General features: G+C 33.8%; 1 protein-coding gene and 1 non-coding gene across 25 annotated transcripts in view; both read left to right on the top strand.

Annotated features, from left to right (window-relative positions):
* The window catches only part of ROBO2 (roundabout guidance receptor 2), a 1,642,423-nt gene that overhangs the window by 1,090,039 nt on the left and 533,143 nt on the right, over window positions 1–19,241 (top strand). For all 24 annotated transcript variants that reach the window (XM_069475019.1, XM_069475028.1, XM_069475029.1 and 21 more), the window contains one exon: window positions 17,689–18,015. In XM_069475019.1, coding sequence (XP_069331120.1) covers window positions 17,689–18,015 — 327 coding nt within the window. The remainder of the gene's footprint in view (window positions 1–17,688; window positions 18,016–19,241) is intronic.
* On the top strand, window positions 10,965–11,066 carry LOC138388881 (U6 spliceosomal RNA). The gene has a single exon (XR_011234352.1). It is a non-coding gene; the product is annotated as a U6 spliceosomal RNA (small nuclear RNA).

Consider the following 19,241-nt stretch of genomic DNA (forward strand, 5'->3'; position numbering starts at 1 on the left):
TCTGTAAATGTGTTTATACTCATATGCGTGTGTGTGTGTGTGTGTGTGTATGTTTAATGTCTAGGCACTAGTTTATTAGTTTATGGAAAACTATAGGTTACCAACACTATCATATATTTTGGTATATATGGTTTGGATCTGATTATTAAAGAAAAAACTTAAATGAAATTAAAAGAAACACATAATCTTAAATGCTTGTGCTTACATGGGGAATATGATCCTTTAGAATCCAAAGAGTATTGACAAGGGAGACTCCTTATTACACCATTGGCCATAGCAGTGAAATTCAGCATAAGGCGGTTCTGTCTTGGATCCCATCCAAGGGAACTAAGCCAGTGGAGATCCAAAGGTGATCTCACCTCTAAGACAGCTTGAGGGCCTAGACTCTAAGGACAGCCATGCAGAAATGCCCCTGTGTATAATAACCAGGCAAATACAACTTCTGGAGACTGAAGTGATGAGATGGGCAAAAATGGAACATCGAATCCTGTGATGCAAGAAGCATATCATTAAAGGTTGTGCCAAGTCGTTCAGAAATAATTGTGGTACTGGCAAACACAGGCTGCCTGCCAGTGTGCAGGCTGGAAGAATTTCTATTTTTATTATGTGAAGGAAGGCAGTGGCTTGTGCAAAAGTGTGTTAAGTGTTGTAAAATTCTTGGTTTATCAAAGAAAACTCTGTGAGCCATGAGCTCTTCAGGCAATGTGCTTACTGTAAAAATAATATATAGATATAAATACAGACATAGACACACATGGTCACTCCTCACCCAGGCTGGGCTGGGGCTTCTCCTCCATCTTCCCCAGACTCTGATACTTGGGTGCCATAATCACTCTTAATATTGGTTATAGAATCTGATATTTTAAAAAATGCCCATATCCTCTACTTCAGAAATAACCTGCCCTCCAGGAGCCAGCGCTGAACTGGAGTTCTGTCTGAATCCAGAAGCCATGAACACTATTTGCTTAGGCCCTATATTTAAATATACTACATGGCCCATTTTTCCAATTGTATACTCATTGATCTAAGTTGATCATAATTACAAAGCTAGAATTCCAGCAAAATTTCAAAAGGGAAAAGGAAAACAAAAAAGCTAAAATGTAAGCCTGCAATGTGTAAAGTATAAAGCAGAATTATTGTAGTAAAGAAAAATCACTAAAATTTATTTTTTGCTATTGTGAGAGTGATTAAATGCTCCCTAAAATAATTTAATATTCAGGAGTCAGTCCCTTGTTCCTGTTTTAACACTTTAGTTTTCAACCTAATTTTCAGTTCTCTAATTGGTGGCAGTTGTCTTCATTAGGGACCATCAGTACATCAAGGTGGTGCTTATTGAGCCTGGCTAAGTCATACATTGTGCTCTTATTCATGCCTTTGTTTCCGTGACTGATCATTGGGTGTTTAATACCTTTTTTAGCCCCAGTGAGGCTAATTAAAGAAATCAGTTGGTTGTAAACGAATGACAACAGAGATACAACCCCCTCATTTCCCGATTGTTGATGGACTTTAGACTGTTGACATATTTGCTGTGAAATATTCTTTAGCATTTTTGTGAATTTGAGTTCAAATTATACATATTAGACAAATATATACGGAGGACTGTAATGTGTATTAACTACATTGATGCCATTATAGTCTTTAATTTTTTTTTTTTTTTACTAATGATCTCACAGGGAATGTTCAGAGATTAAATTAAGGCCTGTATTTAATAGTTGATATTTTAAAATTTTATTTAAAGCTACTCATAAATCAAATGGGAAAAGTCAGCCAGATTATATCAATGCCTACATCATCATTTCAAGATTTGTATCTGAGGCAGTTGGCCCATTGACCCAATTTCTGTATGGGTAGTTTAGATAAATAAATCCGGCACAAGCTATGTGAATGAAACGGAGGGTTCTGCATCTCATTCTTTTTTCTCTACAGTCAATGTATTTTTCTAAATTTGCAGTGAACTCAGAAAATGAGAAACATGGCCAAGTTTTAATATAGTAAGTGATGTTCTGGCATCTTTGGCTATAAATCAATGTCACAAAGACCTCATGGCAGCCTGAATAAATATTGTCCAAATAAATGCCTGACCCAGGCATGGTGGCTCGGAGTTCCGTGCTTAATCATCAGACTCACAAGGCAATTTGCTTAATCCTGCCTGCTTAAGCTGGACTTAGAGAAGTCCAATTTGTGATTCGGCTGGCTGAATAAATGGATTACTACTGGCCAAGGGAATAAGAAGAATTTAGAACACTCCATGAAAGTTTGAAAAGATTTACCTGGCCAACCTCTTTGTTTGTTTAAAGAAAAGCTACACCCTAGCTGTTCTAAAATCCTTATGTATTTTTCTAGAAATGGACTGATGAGGAAAAGGAAAGAACATACTTGGAAGGGAGAAATTACAAAGCTGTTGGAACGGTGACAGTGTGGAAGTGGGTTTAGAGAGAGGTGGCAACTGTGAAACTAAAAGATAGGCACAAACCTGGAGAAAAAAGGAAGAACCCACAGAAATGTATGAAAAATGGATATGAAAGTGAATATGAAATAAATTGAATAGTTAAATGTTACAACTGGAATTCTGAGCATTAGAGACCTGAAGAAAGATGGAGATGATGTCAGGAACGACAGAGGAGGATGGAGTGTAGGAGCAGAGAGGTGAGGGATCCACTTTGAGATACATAGAATTTGAGGTGATGAATGAGCATTCAGGTGGGCACCTGAACAGAGCCTAGAGCTTTCCTTAGCTGGAGATACTAAACTGGAAATTTGGCTATTGTTGCCATAGAGATAATATCTGCCACAGTGAGAAGGAATGAGTTCTCCTTGGAAAGCACCGAAGAGAATAAGGTCTAAGGTACACACACCTTGGGAGACATTCACTATTGAGTCAGAAATGATTAGACTCAATTCAAGCTTTTAGTTCAATAGTTTACATAAAACTCAAAGATTATTTTGTTTTTCTCCCATTTATGATGAAAATTTATAGCAAAAGTAGCCAGTAACAATGTTCTTTTTTTAAAAATATCAACAGCACTTTGTATATCTCTAAAAAACCAGAACTTAGTAATGCTTTTTTGAAAGCAGGATACCCCCGGGGAATATTAGGAAAACATCATCACACTCTTTTAAAATTTGTACACTTTTCGTTTTCTTTCAGATTTTCAGTTGCTGCTTATTTATAAAATCCAAATTATCAGAATTTGATGCATTGACTATTTGACAGTAAAAGCAACTTCCTACGTTTTAAAAATACCACCCTATTCTAAATTATCATTATTGTCTTTCACAAATGCTATTTAACTCTATCCATTTTCATCCCCCTGCCTGTTAGCATTTTCTTTCCTTTTGATAATCCAGAATAATTCCATGCGTTCCACTCCTTTTGCTTTGTGACAAGAAAGCATTGCATTTCAAGAGTGTAGGTGGAGGTTAATACCATGTCCACATGGTAATAATCTGGGAAAACCTGGTGATGATCAGTTTCATTTGATCCCTCATCTGATAAGACTTCAAAGTAAATGGATTGAGTGGAAAATAACATTTTCCTAACTTTTCTAGAAACTGCAGATTTTTTTTGAGAGACCTGAAGAATTGAGTCTCATGTATTTTAGTGAAACATAATTCAAGCAGAAAAAAACCATTTTAAAACATTTATAGCACTCCCATTTGCTGTTTTTCTCCATTGAGAAAAAAAAAGCTCTTTTTTCTCTAAGCACACAGAATCTTTTAACTGAAAAGTACACTCAGTATTTCTGTTGCAGCAGTGATGTTATCTAGTGGTCATTTTGCTCTGAAACAGAAGACATCTCTCGAAAAGAAATTTAAGTTTCATTGAATCACTTACTTTTAAAAGGCATCAACAGATAATCATAAATAGACAAAAATGAAGAGAAAGTAGATCCCCAAGTGAAAAATATCCTGATAATTAAGGTAACCTATATTCCTTATCTACTAAAGTAATTCCAATTTGCAGTCTAAATGTAACCAACCATTTGCATAGCCTTACTATAGATGTCGTATCAAAATCATTATGATTTACATAATAAAACTAAAGAAAATGTTTTTGAAAGAGATTCATTTAAGTTTATGTTTATTTATTATTTTAATGGAATGTATAAAATGAGAGAAAAATTCAAACTCAAAAATTTTCTACTGGATTCTAAAAAATTGAAAACAGATTTTTATTCCAAGCTTAAGAGCTATTTGTAGCTGATTAGACATGGCCTCTCTTTGACCTATTTCATATCACAAGTCTTGTCTAAGATGTTTGAATTACACTCCTGCTTGAAGTAAAAGTGAATTTAGATGTATATCCTGCAATTACCTCCCCAAAAATGGGATGCTGTTACCTCTGTTCAATTTGGTCAACTTTGAGTGCAGTAGTCAAAGACAATGTGGTAAGTCCAAGTTGTATTCAGCTACCTTTATAAACCTCCTTTATTCCCAAGATACAAGCTTCAAAAAAGAATTCCATCAAGCTATTGTACAATGTAAAAATAATAGTAATAATTTGGCCGTTCCCACATTCAAGAGAAAATCGTTCTTTTCATCTTTGGGATCAGTCTATTCTTCTTTGACTTAGGCCTTTTATGGCAAGAGATATAGCCTTAATTTGAGGATACACAATCTCATAGGTACAATTTAGAGATTTCAAGGAAAAATATGTGCTTTAAAAAAGAGAAAATGATTTTGTTTAGACCAGCCCTTGAAACTATTGATAAGAGTTAATTTCAGAAAATGTTCTGGTAATACTGCTGTTTCTGTCATGCCATTTACCTTAAGTCATGTTATTATGCTTTCAATAAATTTTGTTTGATATACCTAAATCTTTTCTAAACATATAATGGAAAAGTATGCAAAAATAGATGCTTCTTGTGTATTAATCATGCAGTGATTTCAAGATTTTCATAATGAAAAATTGTCAGTGTTGATTTAACCTATTTCAATAAAATAGTTTAGAGGTACACAAAGAGTTGTTAAGCATCAACATTTGCTTAAATCCCACTGAATATGATTTACAAATCATTTCTTCAGCATGCCTAACAGTAATGTCTGGTATTAAAATTGTACATATCCAATTGACCATGAACCACAATAGAAGCTTTCTTTAGCTATTATAAAAATTTTTTTGGCTACTTTTTAAAAAAAAATAATTGGCACATAATATTTTACATATTTGTGGCGTGCATGTTATTTCTGTTACATGCGTAGAATGTATAATGATCAAGTCAGGTTATTTGAGGTGTCCATCACTTTCAGTATTTATCATTTTTCCATTGGGAACAATTCAAGTCCTCTCTTCTAGCTACTTTGAAATATACAATGCATTGTTAAGTATTGTCACTCTACTCTGCTATGGAACACTAGAACTTATACCTTCTGTTTAACTTCATGTTTGTACCCATTGACCAACCTCCCTTCATTCCCCTTACCCACCCTTCTCAGCCTCTAATATCTATGATTCTACTTTCTACCTTCAAAATATCAATTTTTTTAGGTCCCACATATGGGTGAAGACATGCAATATTTGTTTTTCTATGCCTGACTTATTTCACTTGATATAACATCTTCTAGTTCTATCCATGTTGCTGCAAATGACATTTCATTAATTTTTATGGCCCAATTATTTTCAATTGTGTATATATGCCACATTTTCTTCGTCCTTTCATCTGTTGATAGCCACTTAGGTTGCTTCCAAGTCTTTGCTGTTGTGAATAGTGCTGTGATAAACACGCAAGTCCAGATTTCCCTTTGATATACCGATTTCTTTTTGTTTGATAGATACCCAGTAGTGAAATTACTGGATTGGATGGTAGTTCTGTTTTTAGTTTTTTGAAAAATATCCATACTTTCTTTGATAGTATTTGTACTAACATAGAGATTTTTGATTAAAATCTAACTACCTATAGCTCGATTGAGAGAATAACAAAAATTATATGTTTATTTGTGCATTTATATAGCATATTGATTGAGCACCTAATATTTTCATCTTTAGAGTCTAATACAGTATATGGCAAAGCTGACTTAGATACAGAGCTATGAAAAACGTGGACCCTTTAGGGAAATGCAGGTAAGGTATGTCATTCAGAATGACCTTCATTTTGGTAGGTGGGAACAGGCAGTAGCAGAAAATCAGAGTAGAGAGAAAGGCTGAAGCTGTATTTTGAATGACCTACTATTGTATAAAAAGACCTTATCTGGTAGAATAGTGGTTCCTTGTCTTTATGGGGTCACAGACTCCTTTTAGTATAGAGGTTATACTAATAAAAGCATCATACATTATAATAGTGCTAGTAATAGTAGCAAGCATTTACTGAGTACTTAATGTGTACTCAGCACATGGAAAAATTTAATTCAGTTTTCCAAGCAATGTTATTGGGTTGATACTGCTGCATTTTATAGATAAGGAAACCAAGATATGAAGGGGATAAAAAATTGTTTGAGTTCACACTTCTTTCCAGCATTTGAATTATAGCGATTTCATGTCATAGTCCTACAAATGGATAATCTATATGAACTGCCGAAGATGTTCTTATTATTTATTAAAAAGGCACATGTACACACACACACACAAATTTACATTTGATTTCTGAGGTATCATTCCACAAAAGCCTCCATTCCACAAAAGCCAATCCATCGTTTACAAGTCATATTTAGAAAGATATTCAGTTAATTAAGGTAACTTATTTATCAATGCAGTAAGATCACATCTTAGACCAACTTCTTTAGTAGTTGAATGTTGATTGGAAGTTAACGAGCCTAAAATCTGTCATTGTGTGTATCACTTAGACATGATGCAACTAATGCATTTGGCTCATGACAGTTATAAATTTTTTCATAATGATTCAGCCATTATTCTTTTAAGAAAATATCTGTATTGGAATACTACTTTCAATTCTGTCTTTTAAAAATTTTTAGTATTCTATACAGCAAAAGAAGTTTGTCTGCAATTTTAACTGGGTTGTTGAATCTCAATTTAAAATTAAAATATGCCAGATTTGAGGAAAATATGACAAGATTTATAGGAAAATCTTTTAAAAACTAAATAGTTAACAAAGGTTAGTACACATGTGTAAAATGTCATTGCTGGGGGGGATGGCATTTTCTAAACATTGACCCTGGATTCTTTGGCATCTATAGATGCGACTGCTACTCAATTTTCAGAATATATTCTTTAGAAAACAAAAAGAAGGTCAAAATTTTATCACTCCATTCAGAGTTTATTTAAACAGAATGTCATTTTCTGGCAACCTGTTCATAGCTTCCAAATAAATGTTGGTCGTTTTCAGAAAATTAAATATTATTAAACATTTCAATGAGTTTGCAGATTATTTCATTACATCACCTTTTGTAAAGCCAGATCTAATTTTAAATCACATCAAAATATTCTAAGTATGATAATAAGAAGCTAAATTTCAAAGATCTCTTCTTAGAATAGGGATTGTTTTTGTCATTGTAAGGCAAATCTGCATAACCCATGAAAACCTCTCATTGGGTGGCAAATCACTCTTTAAAAAATGCTTTCAACCATGTAAGATGTAGCAAATTGATTTGCAATAGCATTGGATGAATGTCCAGGGTAATATATCAGGTCTTCACTGATTTGCTAGAAAATGAATTTATAAAGTAGGATATTAATTTGTTATTTCTTAGGAGGCAAATCCCCCATATCAATTTTCTGGAAACCTTTCAAGTTAGTAGTTTCAAAATTTCTCTTCAGCATTACTTAGATATTCCCGTGGGTTCACCTTTGGATCCGTTGCCTTCATCTACTGATTCTAACTTACACAAACTAGTCCTGCATTCCCCTGATGCTGATGCTCTGTCTGTCACTTGGTGCCTACTTGTTTAGGCAAAGTCAATGGCTCAGTGCCTTGGATGTGGGCAGCCAGAAAATGTAAAGTTATTAAAATTTCCTGATGAAGACACTGAATAACATGGAGTGGTAGAGAAATATTAGAGGGAAAAAGTATCCCAGTTTTAATATTTTCAGCAATTTCTGTTCACAGTAGATAAATAAAGATCTGAAATACAATTGTGAAATTCAGAAAAAAAGTTTGATGACTCTGTATTTGTTACCTTCTCCTGAAAGAGCAACCCATTCACACTGAATAAAGAAAGAAATTTTGAAGATCTTTGATGAGGGTTGTGTTAATATTTTATGTAATGTATGAAATATTTACTTTTCAAATAACTATCTGTTTACTGGAAGCTGGTCTTAATTTAAAATGATTTATAGAATCATGTATTTGTTACCAATGTAAATAAATGTCATAGAAATTTAAGAATAAATTCCAAGTGTTATATAAGCTATTTTTAAAGTTTTTTAAATAATTCTTAACTTTTGGAGCGTTTTCTAAGAAGGCACACAGGTACCCATTGCTTTTGATAGTAGACACAAGACCTACAAGAGCCAACCTTTCTAATCTATACTTTTATTAAGAGTATGAACATTAATCTAAAGTATGTATCTTAAAAAATTTGCTTTATGTTCATAAATTTAAATTGCTATCCATTATCCTCTCTGTTAGATATGTCTGATAAGATATCATTGCTGTGACAGCCATAAAGAGTATGATCATTTTACAGATCAATGAGTTTGTAGCAATTTACTCTTCCAGTTGCCTCAATTTGGGGATGAAGGAATAGTAACATAGAGAAGTTTAGATAATTGCTTTAAGGTCATAAAACTAACTATATAAACAAAAAAACAACTGAAATCTGGTGCATGGGAATTTCAATTTAAGACTACCAAAATAGGGGTAAGAGGGAGGGATATAGAGAAGAAAAAGTCATCTTGAAATTAGAGCTTGGATTGACAGCTAAGATAACTATGACCTTCTAGTCTTAGTTTTGGGGAGAGAAACTTCACTTCTTTGGTACTCTATTTTTTCTCCTCATCTGTAAAATGGAGATTTGGGATAAGATGATTCTGATAGCTCAATCTCCTTTCCTTTGGACTTGGGAAGCTAGGTTGTAGGGATGCTGCAGGTTGTATTGTACAACAGGAAAGTTTCAGGATCAAGGCTGCCTTTTGAATTGGATAAGAAGCCTCTTGTGTCCTTGTCAGTTCCCTTTCACACAATAAGCCCTTTAGTTTTAGAACATTGAAAAAGCCATGATGAAATTTTGTAGCAAATAAGTAGTATTTCTAGGTCTCAATTTTCATGATGTTTCTAATTTAAACTTATTTTTATTAATGTAACACTGCTGTGCCTCCAGAAGAAATGGAAATCTTATAAACTTATTTAGGCCAACAGCAAATTAGAAAATCTCCTGAAAGAGTTTCAGTAAGGCTGGAAAAGATAAAAAAGACTTTGAGTTTTCCAAATATTGATCTTACCACCACATCCTGTCACATCATAGGACCTCTAGAAAAAAAACACAAAGTTACCTTACAGCCCTTTTCCATTCCCTTTTCCCTCATAAGGGAAGTACACTGGAATTTAATCATCATGAAGAATTCAAGGTTGGAAAAGTTGTAAGAATAGTGCTGGTGGAATGATGGGGTGATAGAGTGATTCATTAATTCCATTTCATTGCAAATTACCTAAGCTCACTAATCAATGTGGACAGCATTTGCAATGGCACTGAGATACGTTGTTTTCAGTGGAGAAAATTATGAATAAGATTTCTTTTGACAAACAATAAATCAGTAACAACTTTCCTTTGAAATCTTGTGTAAAGCTATCAGGCTAGTCTAGCTAAAATGTTTTAAGCATTAAAACGTTAATTCAAGAATAACCATTAGAAAAGAGAATCATTTGTTAATGTGAGTTTTATGGGCTAAATTTTGGGAAGAATATTTGTACTGGCTTACAGAAGGGAAAAACAGGTATACTGAATGCCTACTACCTGTCCTGGTGCTATATACATATTATTTCTTTAAATCTTCTAACCCGATTCTTGAGACACTGACGTTCTGCTTAACACCTGGTACAAGTAAAGCATTAATATTAGCTGGCTAATAACCTATGTCCTTTATTTCTACCACACTGCCTCCTTCTTATTGTGATGTTTCAAACAACCTTCCTCTTTTCAAATAGTGCTACTGTACCTCCCAAATCTGGAGGTGTCTGTGGTCACATTCAAAATTGGAATAATCCTAAGAGATTCTTCCTGGATAAATTTTATTCAGATAATTTTTGGGGAGAATATTTTATTAAAAGAAACATAGTTATTATGAAGTAAGACACACTGTTACATACATTTCTAAGAAAGAAAGAAAAAAAACCAGAGGCTGCATAGAAATTTTGTTGGAGGAAGTGAATTTCACACTCTACTCTTAATTTGCCAAAAATTTCTTCTGCTGGCAAAAATATTCAGAAAAGTTTAAATTGCATTGCTTAACTTGTGGAGGGATCAATTGTTGACAGGGCTATCCAGCTTGTAGATGAAAAATAAAGCATAGTTCAAGGAAATACTATGACTCAACTGAATAACGAAGCAGGAGCATTTTATTTTGGGACACATGAAATGAAATCAACAAGTGTTATTCTAGGTTCTTTATTCTCCTTTATTGTATTATATAATGGAAATCATTTCCCGAAAACAAAAGCTCTGTGACACTCACTGCAAATGAGTCATTATTGACTGAATAAAATTAAATTTATCTATATTCATGAATTATAATTTATACTTCACCTTCAAAAAATTTGAAGAGCTAATAAACCACTCAACTTTTAAAAAATTAAATATTTTACCAAAAAATCATTACAAAATCATTGTTTGAGAGTCTGTGAGGAGCAGAAATAATCCATTATGTAAATTTGGGTGCTTAGAACACTATTCAAAGATGCCTGCATCTGGCTGTCTAATTTGCTGTTGTGGAATGCTTACATCTTGCAAGGTCTAAGTACATGATCTTCTCCTGGTAAGCCTGCAAAAAATACAGCTTCTTTACCCTTTCACTGGTAATTTCCGATGCATCTGATGGAGACCAAGAATCTGCATTTTAAAAATTATCCCAGTGCTTGCTTTGGTAGCGGATGTACTAAAATTGGAACAATACAGAAGAGATTAGCATGGTGCTGGGCAAGGATGACAGAGAAATTTGTGAAGTGTTAAAAAAATCCGAGATGATTCTGATGCAGGTAATCTGAGAATCACACTTTGAAAAACAAGGAAGATGTTTTCTGGTCAAATTATGACTAGTAGCATTAGTTGATTCATTTTATTGAGACCAACTTTAGAAGAAGATTTTGGAATTAGCCTAGATGGCATATGCAATCTTTACTTGCTCCTCTAACCATTTTTTTAATTTTTAAATTTTTTAAAATTTTTATACTTTTATTTTGACATAATTTACATTTATAGAAAAGTTGCAAAGATAGTATAGGGAGCTCCCATTTATCTATACAATGGAATACTACCTAAGAGTAACAGTGAATGGACTACTATTATATGTATTTGTATCAATACAAATGACTGTCACAAATATAATGTTAAGCAAAGTTACAGAAGGATACAGATAGTATGGCTTGATTTATATGAACATGCAAATACATGGAAATCTCTCTAACCATTTTTTAAGAAGCTTGCCACATTTTGGATTAGGTATTGAGTTCTAATTCTGTCTCTACTAAATATTCAATTGTGGACAAGCTATGTGTCTATTTCACAGCTAACTTTCTTGGACTGTAAAAATAAACATTTGAATGTTCACCTATAGGACCTTCTGACAAATTTCCATTTTTTTTCTTTTATAATTGCCAAGGAGAGTTGAGTACCATTTCTTAAGTTAAACCTTGATTGATTGCCCATTTAATAATTGAGATACAAAAAGATTCTAGATATGATATTGTTCACAAGCAAAGTTAGAATTATAGATAATTATTCTGATACATTATTAGTCTGGTTCAAACAGGAGTCCTGACTATTTCTCATTATATGGGAAATGTTAACATTGCTGTCAAAGCAAGTTTTTTCTTCTGAAATCTGGAAAAGGTAGTTTTGTGATCTTATATAAAATAAATTTTAAAATGAACTAAGTAATGGAAAGTGATAATCAGGTACCCTGGAGCTAGGTTGGTTAACTTTATCTATAAAGGACCAGATAGTAAATATTTCCAGCTTCACAGGCCTTTCTTCCCTCCTCCTCTTCCTCACCCTCCTCCTCTTCTTCTTCCTCCTCTTCCCTCTCCTCCTCTTATTCTTTGTTTAACAACACTTTAAAAACATAAAAACATTCTTAGCTCACATTTATATAAAAATTGGTAGAGCAATGCTTCTCAAACTTTACTGTGCATACACATCCCTTGGAGGGATCTTGTTAGAATGCAGATTTGGATTTGGTAGGTCTGGAATTGGGCCCAGGATGCTATAATTCTAATATATCTTTTGCAGATGCCCATGTTACTCATCAGGGGACCACAATTTCTTTTTTTTAAAAGAAAATATTTGGACATTTTTTTTAAAAAATCATTTTTAATTATTATGGGTACATAATAGTTGCTTGTATTTATAGGGTACATGTGTTATTTTGATACAGGCATACAGTATGTAATAATCACATCAGGGCAATTGGGGTATCCATCACCTCAAGCATTTATCACTTCTTCGTGTTACTCATTGAGGGACCATACTTTCATTATTAAAACTCTTAGGGTTAAACTTTCATGGTCTATCATGTGATGAACAGCCCCCTCTACTGTTCAGTTCTGTGTCCCCAATGAGTTCTGCTGACAACTCGGTTTTGTTTTTTGACCAAATAATACAATTGCTTTGGCCAATAATAGAGAATACCCTGTACTTTAGTGGTACTTCATAATTTTAAACTATACAAACTGCCGATTAGCCATTCATATTTTCATACTTTGAAAATTTGATGAAAACTCCACCAGCCTCCATTACCACTACTCGCCCCTACTGAACACAATAATACCCATTTTACACACAATTTCAAAGAATTCATGGATTATATAACTTATCCATTGACTTCATCTTAAAGACTACTGCTAGAGTTGTGTAATACTCTCTGAATTTAAGAGATATCATAATTTAATTGATTAAATAACATTAAAATTTAGATTATAGCTATATTTTTATGTATCTGTTTATTTCTCTAATCTATCTCTGTATCTTTCCTATCTATCTATCTGGGTGGTGAGAACTTTTTATTTTATGTTCTAGTTAGCCATTGTAGGCCTTATGATTACATTTAAAATCTTGTATATGAATGAAGGAAATGATCCAGCTGTGGTTAGTAGTGTACACAAATTGTTACAGATCCTGTACTAAATTTGTTCATGGTGTCCTTTTACTCATTACTTTTAAAAAACTGCTTGAGATATAATTTATAATTCATATACCACACAATTCACCCATTTGAAGTGTACAATATGTTTTTTTTATTACATTCACACAGTTGTGCAAACATCACTGTATTCAATTTTACATGGTTTTCATCACCCACTAAGAAAACTTCATCCTTATTAGCAGTAACTCCTCTGTCCCCTTCACCCCCAGCCCTAGGGAACCACTAATCTACTTTTTATCTCTACGGATTTTCCTATTCTGGTTATTTCATATAAATGAAATTATACAATATTTAGTGCTTTGTGACTAGCTTGTATCTTTATGTTTTCAATGTTCATCTGTGTTATAGTGACTATCAGTTCTTCATTCCTTTTTGTTGCTGAATAATGTTTCATTGTATAGATATACCACATTTTATTTATCCATTTATCTTGGACTTTTATTTTACTTATGCATTCATCATCATTCATTTAGTTGATAGACATCTGGGTTGTTTCTTTTTTGACTATGGTGAATAATATTGCTATGAACATTTAAACACAAGTTTTTGTGTGAATATATGATTTCACTTTGGGGGAGTGTATGTACCTAGGAGTGGAATTACTGGTTTGTACGGTAACTACATGTTTGACATTTTGAGGAACATTCATATTGTTTTCCAAAGTGACTGTACCATTTTACATTCCCACCAGCAATGTGTGAGGCTTTTACTGTTTTCACATCTCTGACACTTACTATTGTGAATTTTTTCCATGATGGCTCTCCCAGTGGATGTGACATATATCTCATAGTAGTTTTGATTTACATTTTCCTAACAGCTAACAATGGTGAGCATCTTTTCATGTGCATATTGGCTATATGTCTAACTTCTAACTTCCTGACCAAATTTGTCTAACTTCTTATCCTTTGCCCATTTTAAAATTTGATTATTTTTATTTTTATTGAGTTATAAGTGTTCTTTATATATTATTCTAGATTAAGTCTCTTATCAGATATTTCATTTGCAAATTTTTTCTGATTCTGTGGATTGGCTTTTACTTTTTGATGTGGTCTTCCAAGCACAGACATTTTAAAATTTTATGAAGTCCAATTTATCTATTTCCTCTTTTGTCCCTTGTGCTTTTCATGTCATATTCAAGAAGGTTTTGCCTAACTCAATGTCATGAAAATTTGCTTCTCTAATTTCTTCTAATTGTTTTATAGATGTACTTCTTACTTTTAGGTTGTGGGTGTTCTTTTGAAGTTTTTATAACAGTGGGAGTAAAGTTACTGGAAGCATATGCTGAAGCTACAACACTAGTATCTGTATGTAACAGTTTATATATGTTATAATGATAAATGAGTAAGATTCTCTGAGTGCTCACTGGACATGCTGAATTCTAAAGCATATTGCTAAATAGTTTTGATATTGTCCCTCTTTTTCTTTTATGAGCCTATATTCTATTCAATAAGTATTAGTGTATTTCTGGTCCTATTCATGCCTTATCCAGGCCCATTGACTGATAAGGTAGGGAACTAGTTGATATAGTTCCCTATCCCTATAGTATCCCTGTAGCATGGCCAATTGACTTGTACTTTTAACAATAGAACAATTTTTACAGTAGAGAGAATGTAGATCACTGCATGTGGGAGATTAGAGAAGAACAAGGAGAATATCTAAATAAGATGTTTGTAGCATACCATATGCCTGTCATATGAAAAGTGACATAAAACCCTTGATGAATTTTAGTATCAGAGTCTATGGCTATGTATCCAGACTTTTTACATTTGAGAATATGTTACTAATTTGCAAACTATTAATCTGATTAGCCCCTCATAGTTAAATACTTTGGGAACTTTTTTGATTATGGCTTTTAAAAGTAATTACTTCTATACTCTGTAAATTCTTCATTTACATTATAGACACAGTACTCATTATATGTAATATTTATTATTGTCATGTGTACTGCAATTACCTATCCATATACTTTGATTCTCTTTAGATCTTTTTTAAAATTCTGAACTGTATTGCATAAATCACTCTTTTGCTTGAGGTACCTAACACTTATAATGTATGTTATTTTCTAGATCTGATGTGATAAAAAAATGGTAGTCAGCAACCTTTAAAAGTTAATCCTCTTCAAAAAAGAAAAGGTTCATTCATGACCAAATTAAATTCCCTTTATTAAGTTAAAATATGCATTTTAATTAATATTAAAAGTGAGCTAGAATAACATAAATATTATGTAAATATTGCTTCTTTTTATTGAGCAGAAATATACTAATAGGTGATTGGTTGGAAAATTATAAGAGCAAACTCTTAAGAAGCTCTTATGTAGATCATTATGTCTCCAAATAATGGTCATTCCTCTCAGCATCTCCATTTTATTTATTTATAGACATTGCTGACACCTTAAAAATTAAAAATATTCAAAACAACCCATTATGCAAAATTTGATCTTAAAATACCAACAGGTCCTGCTCTTCCTATTCCTTATACCCCTTATTGCCCCACTTCCATTGCTTTCACAAGGACATCATGGGCACCTGTCCCTCTTCCACAACTGTATATGATGATACACCAAATTCTGTCAAATATTTATTTTGTGATGTGCCGTATATCTTCCTCCTTCTTTTCTACCTGAGCCACCATTTCCCAAGGTCAGATTCTTTATGCTTTTCTCTTCTAATATTTATTTATTTTTTTTTTTTTTTTTTTTTTTTTTTTTTTGGAGACAGAGTCTCACTCTGTTGCCCAGGCTAGAGTGAGTGCCGTGGCATCAGCCTAGCTCACAGCAACCTCAAACTCCTGAGCTCAAGCGATCCTCCTGTCTCAGCCTCCGGAGTAGCTGGGACTACAGGCATGCACCACCATGCCCGGCTAATTTTTTCTATATATATTTTTAGCTGTCCATATAATTTCTTTCTATTTTTAGTAGAGATGGGGTCTCGCTCTTGCTCAGGCTGGTCTCGAACTCCTGAGCTCAAACGATCCGCCCACCTCGGCCTCCCAGAGTGCTAGGATTACAGGCGTGAGCCACCGCGCCCGGCCATCTTCTAATATTTAAATGATTCTCGACTGTCTTTTTGCCTCCTTTGCTATCCATCATTTACACTGCAGACTGAAAGTATCTTTCTAAAACACAGAGAGCCTTGTCTCTGTGCTCTCAAAATGTGTAATCCATGTAGACTAAAAGTCATACTCCTTAGCATGGTATTTAAAACCCTTTCATCTCAAGCTCTAAGACTACCTAATACCTTTTCCTGCTACATCAACTTCCTGCTTGATTTATGAAATGTACCATGCACATATTGTCATTTCTTCTGTCTTTTTGCTCATGGTGTTCCTTTGATCTGAATGCATTTCTCCCTTAATTGTTATATTTCCATTCTTTTTTTTTTTTTTTTTTTTTTGAGACAGAGTCTCACTCTGTTGCCCAGGCTAGAGTGAGTGCCGTGGCGTCAGCCTAGCTCACAGCAACCTCAAACTCCTGAGCTCAAGCGATCCTCCTGTCTCAGCCTCCCGAGTAGCTGGGACTACAGGCATGCACCACCATGCCCGGCTAATTTTTTCTATATATATTTTTAGCTGTCCATATAATTTCTTTCTATTTTTAGTAGAGGTGGGGTCTCGCTCTTGCTCAGGCTGGTCTCGAACTCCTGAGCTCAAACGATCCGCCCACCTCGGCCTCCCAGAGTGCTAGGATTACAGGCGTGAGCCACCACGCCTGGCCTCCATTCTTTATAGATCATTTAAGTGCTCCCTTTTCTGGAGCTCTCCTTATTATGCTCAAGTGAGAGTAAACATTCTTTTTTGCTTTCTGCCTATAATGCATTTCTTATATAACTGTATGCAACATTTATTTAATTTTAGCATAGTAATTGATACTTGAGTTCCTCAGTCAGATACACCTCAGTTCAAATCCTGCCTCTACTGCTTACTGCATCTACACTCCTGGGCAATTGATGTCATTTCCTAAGCTTCTTCCTCATCTGTTAAATTGTGATAATATTTGCACATAATTTGCAGGTCTGTTTTTGTGTTAAAGTCTAGTGACATAGTATCAGCATAGTAAATATCTGTGTGTGTATTCTAGGTACTTGCCCATTTGTCTTTCTTCCCCAGTAGATAGTAAGCATTTTGAGGACAGAATATTAGTTTTATTCATCTTAGTGCCCGTTCTAACATGTTGGTTCCAAAAGAAAATCTCTTGTTCTCTTTTACTTCTGCTCATCGTGATTCATAGGACTTGTTGAACCTAAATTATTAAAAGTAATGTATTAATTTAGTGCTATTGCCTCATTCCACAAAAGAGTTGGGATGACTTAGGAGATGCATAAAGAACAGAAGAGTGAAACATAAATAATGATATTAAGTTATTAATTTGAATAATTGAAGAGTTTAACGGCACCATTATGAACCCAAGTGAAAGCTTGTGTCCCTTCGGTCATGTTTTGTAGGATCTCGTCTTCGCCAAGAAGACTTTCCCCCTCGGATTGTGGAGCACCCTTCGGATGTCATCGTCTCTAAGGGAGAGCCCACCACTCTGAACTGCAAGGCGGAGGGCCGGCCAACGCCCACCATTGAGTGGTACAAGGATGGGGAGCGGGTGGAGACTGACAAGGACGATCCCCGTTCCCACAGGATGCTTCTGCCCAGCGGATCCTTATTCTTCTTGCGCATTGTGCATGGACGCAGAAGTAAACCTGATGAAGGAAGCTACGTCTGTGTTGCAAGGAACTATCTTGGTGAAGCAGTGAGTCGAAATGCATCTCTGGAAGTGGCATGTAAGTGAACGTAATGAACATGCACATTTACTTTTATTTATTTTTAGTAGACTTGGATTTGTTTTTGATGCCAAAAACCTAAAGAATAAAAAAACCAACACACTCTGAATAATTTTACTTTGCCTTCTTCTTAGAAATCTGGCCAAAATAATACCAAGTCAGGGTGTTGCAATAAATTTGTTTATATTAAATTAATGTGGCGATTATAGTTATATTATATGAAAGCAAGGTGTCAATCATGCTGTTCATATTTAAAATTTGAATTATTAATGAGAAATATAATCAATTATTAAAGTTGGCTATGTTAAAATGAAAAGTTTACATGTAACATGGAATCAAATACAAGGCATAAATTCAATATTGTCCCATTTCTGTTATCTATTTGTATATAAGTAACTATATATATACATATACATATATATTTACTTCTACATCTAACTTTTATCAGGCAACTTAAAAATATTCTATTATTCTCTAGCTCATATTAGCTGTTTTACTTCTAGGCTGAATTCAGGAATTATTGCCCTAGGTATGGAGGGGTGAATACCAACAATATGTGATAAAATTCATCAGAGAAGAAATCTGCTTTCTATGGGTACCGAATGTTCTTATATAGAAAGGTTTTTCATTTCTACTTACTCTTGGTAATCAGCAATAGCTAATGACTTGCCCTGCCTTTGGCACTTTTACATATTTATTTATTCATCACATGGTCCAAATAGGAGTGGTAAATCAAGATATCAATGTTTTGCATGTATTCAAACATTGACTACATAAATTCATGGATCCTTTTCCAGAACAAATTAAAAAATTTGATATATTTCTTTTCTGATTTATAGGTGAGGATTTGGGATTGTAATTTCAACATACCATAAGATTTTGTATTAGCTTATCTATTCTGAGGAAAGACTTTATCTACAATTAATTGTGAATAAGATGGAAACAATTATTGCCTAAAGATGTTTGTACTTTTCAACTTTCTGGTTGTAAAGTAGGTATTCAAAGATAAGAGGGTTGAGACATTTCAGGATGTTGAATCTTATTTATATAGCTAGGAGACAAGTGCTATTAATAAATAATAGCTCATGGGCACATGTCTTTCTTTTGGTAAACAAAATAATACAATTTCTTTCTTTTTCTTTCTTTCTTTCTTTTTTTTTTTTTTTTTTTTAAAAGACAGGGTCTTGCTCTGTTGCCTAGGCTGTAGTGCAATGGCTTGATCATAG

This window comes from Eulemur rufifrons, chromosome 7 (assembly GCF_041146395.1).
Source record: "Eulemur rufifrons isolate Redbay chromosome 7, OSU_ERuf_1, whole genome shotgun sequence".
NCBI lineage: Eukaryota > Metazoa > Chordata > Mammalia > Primates > Lemuridae > Eulemur > Eulemur rufifrons.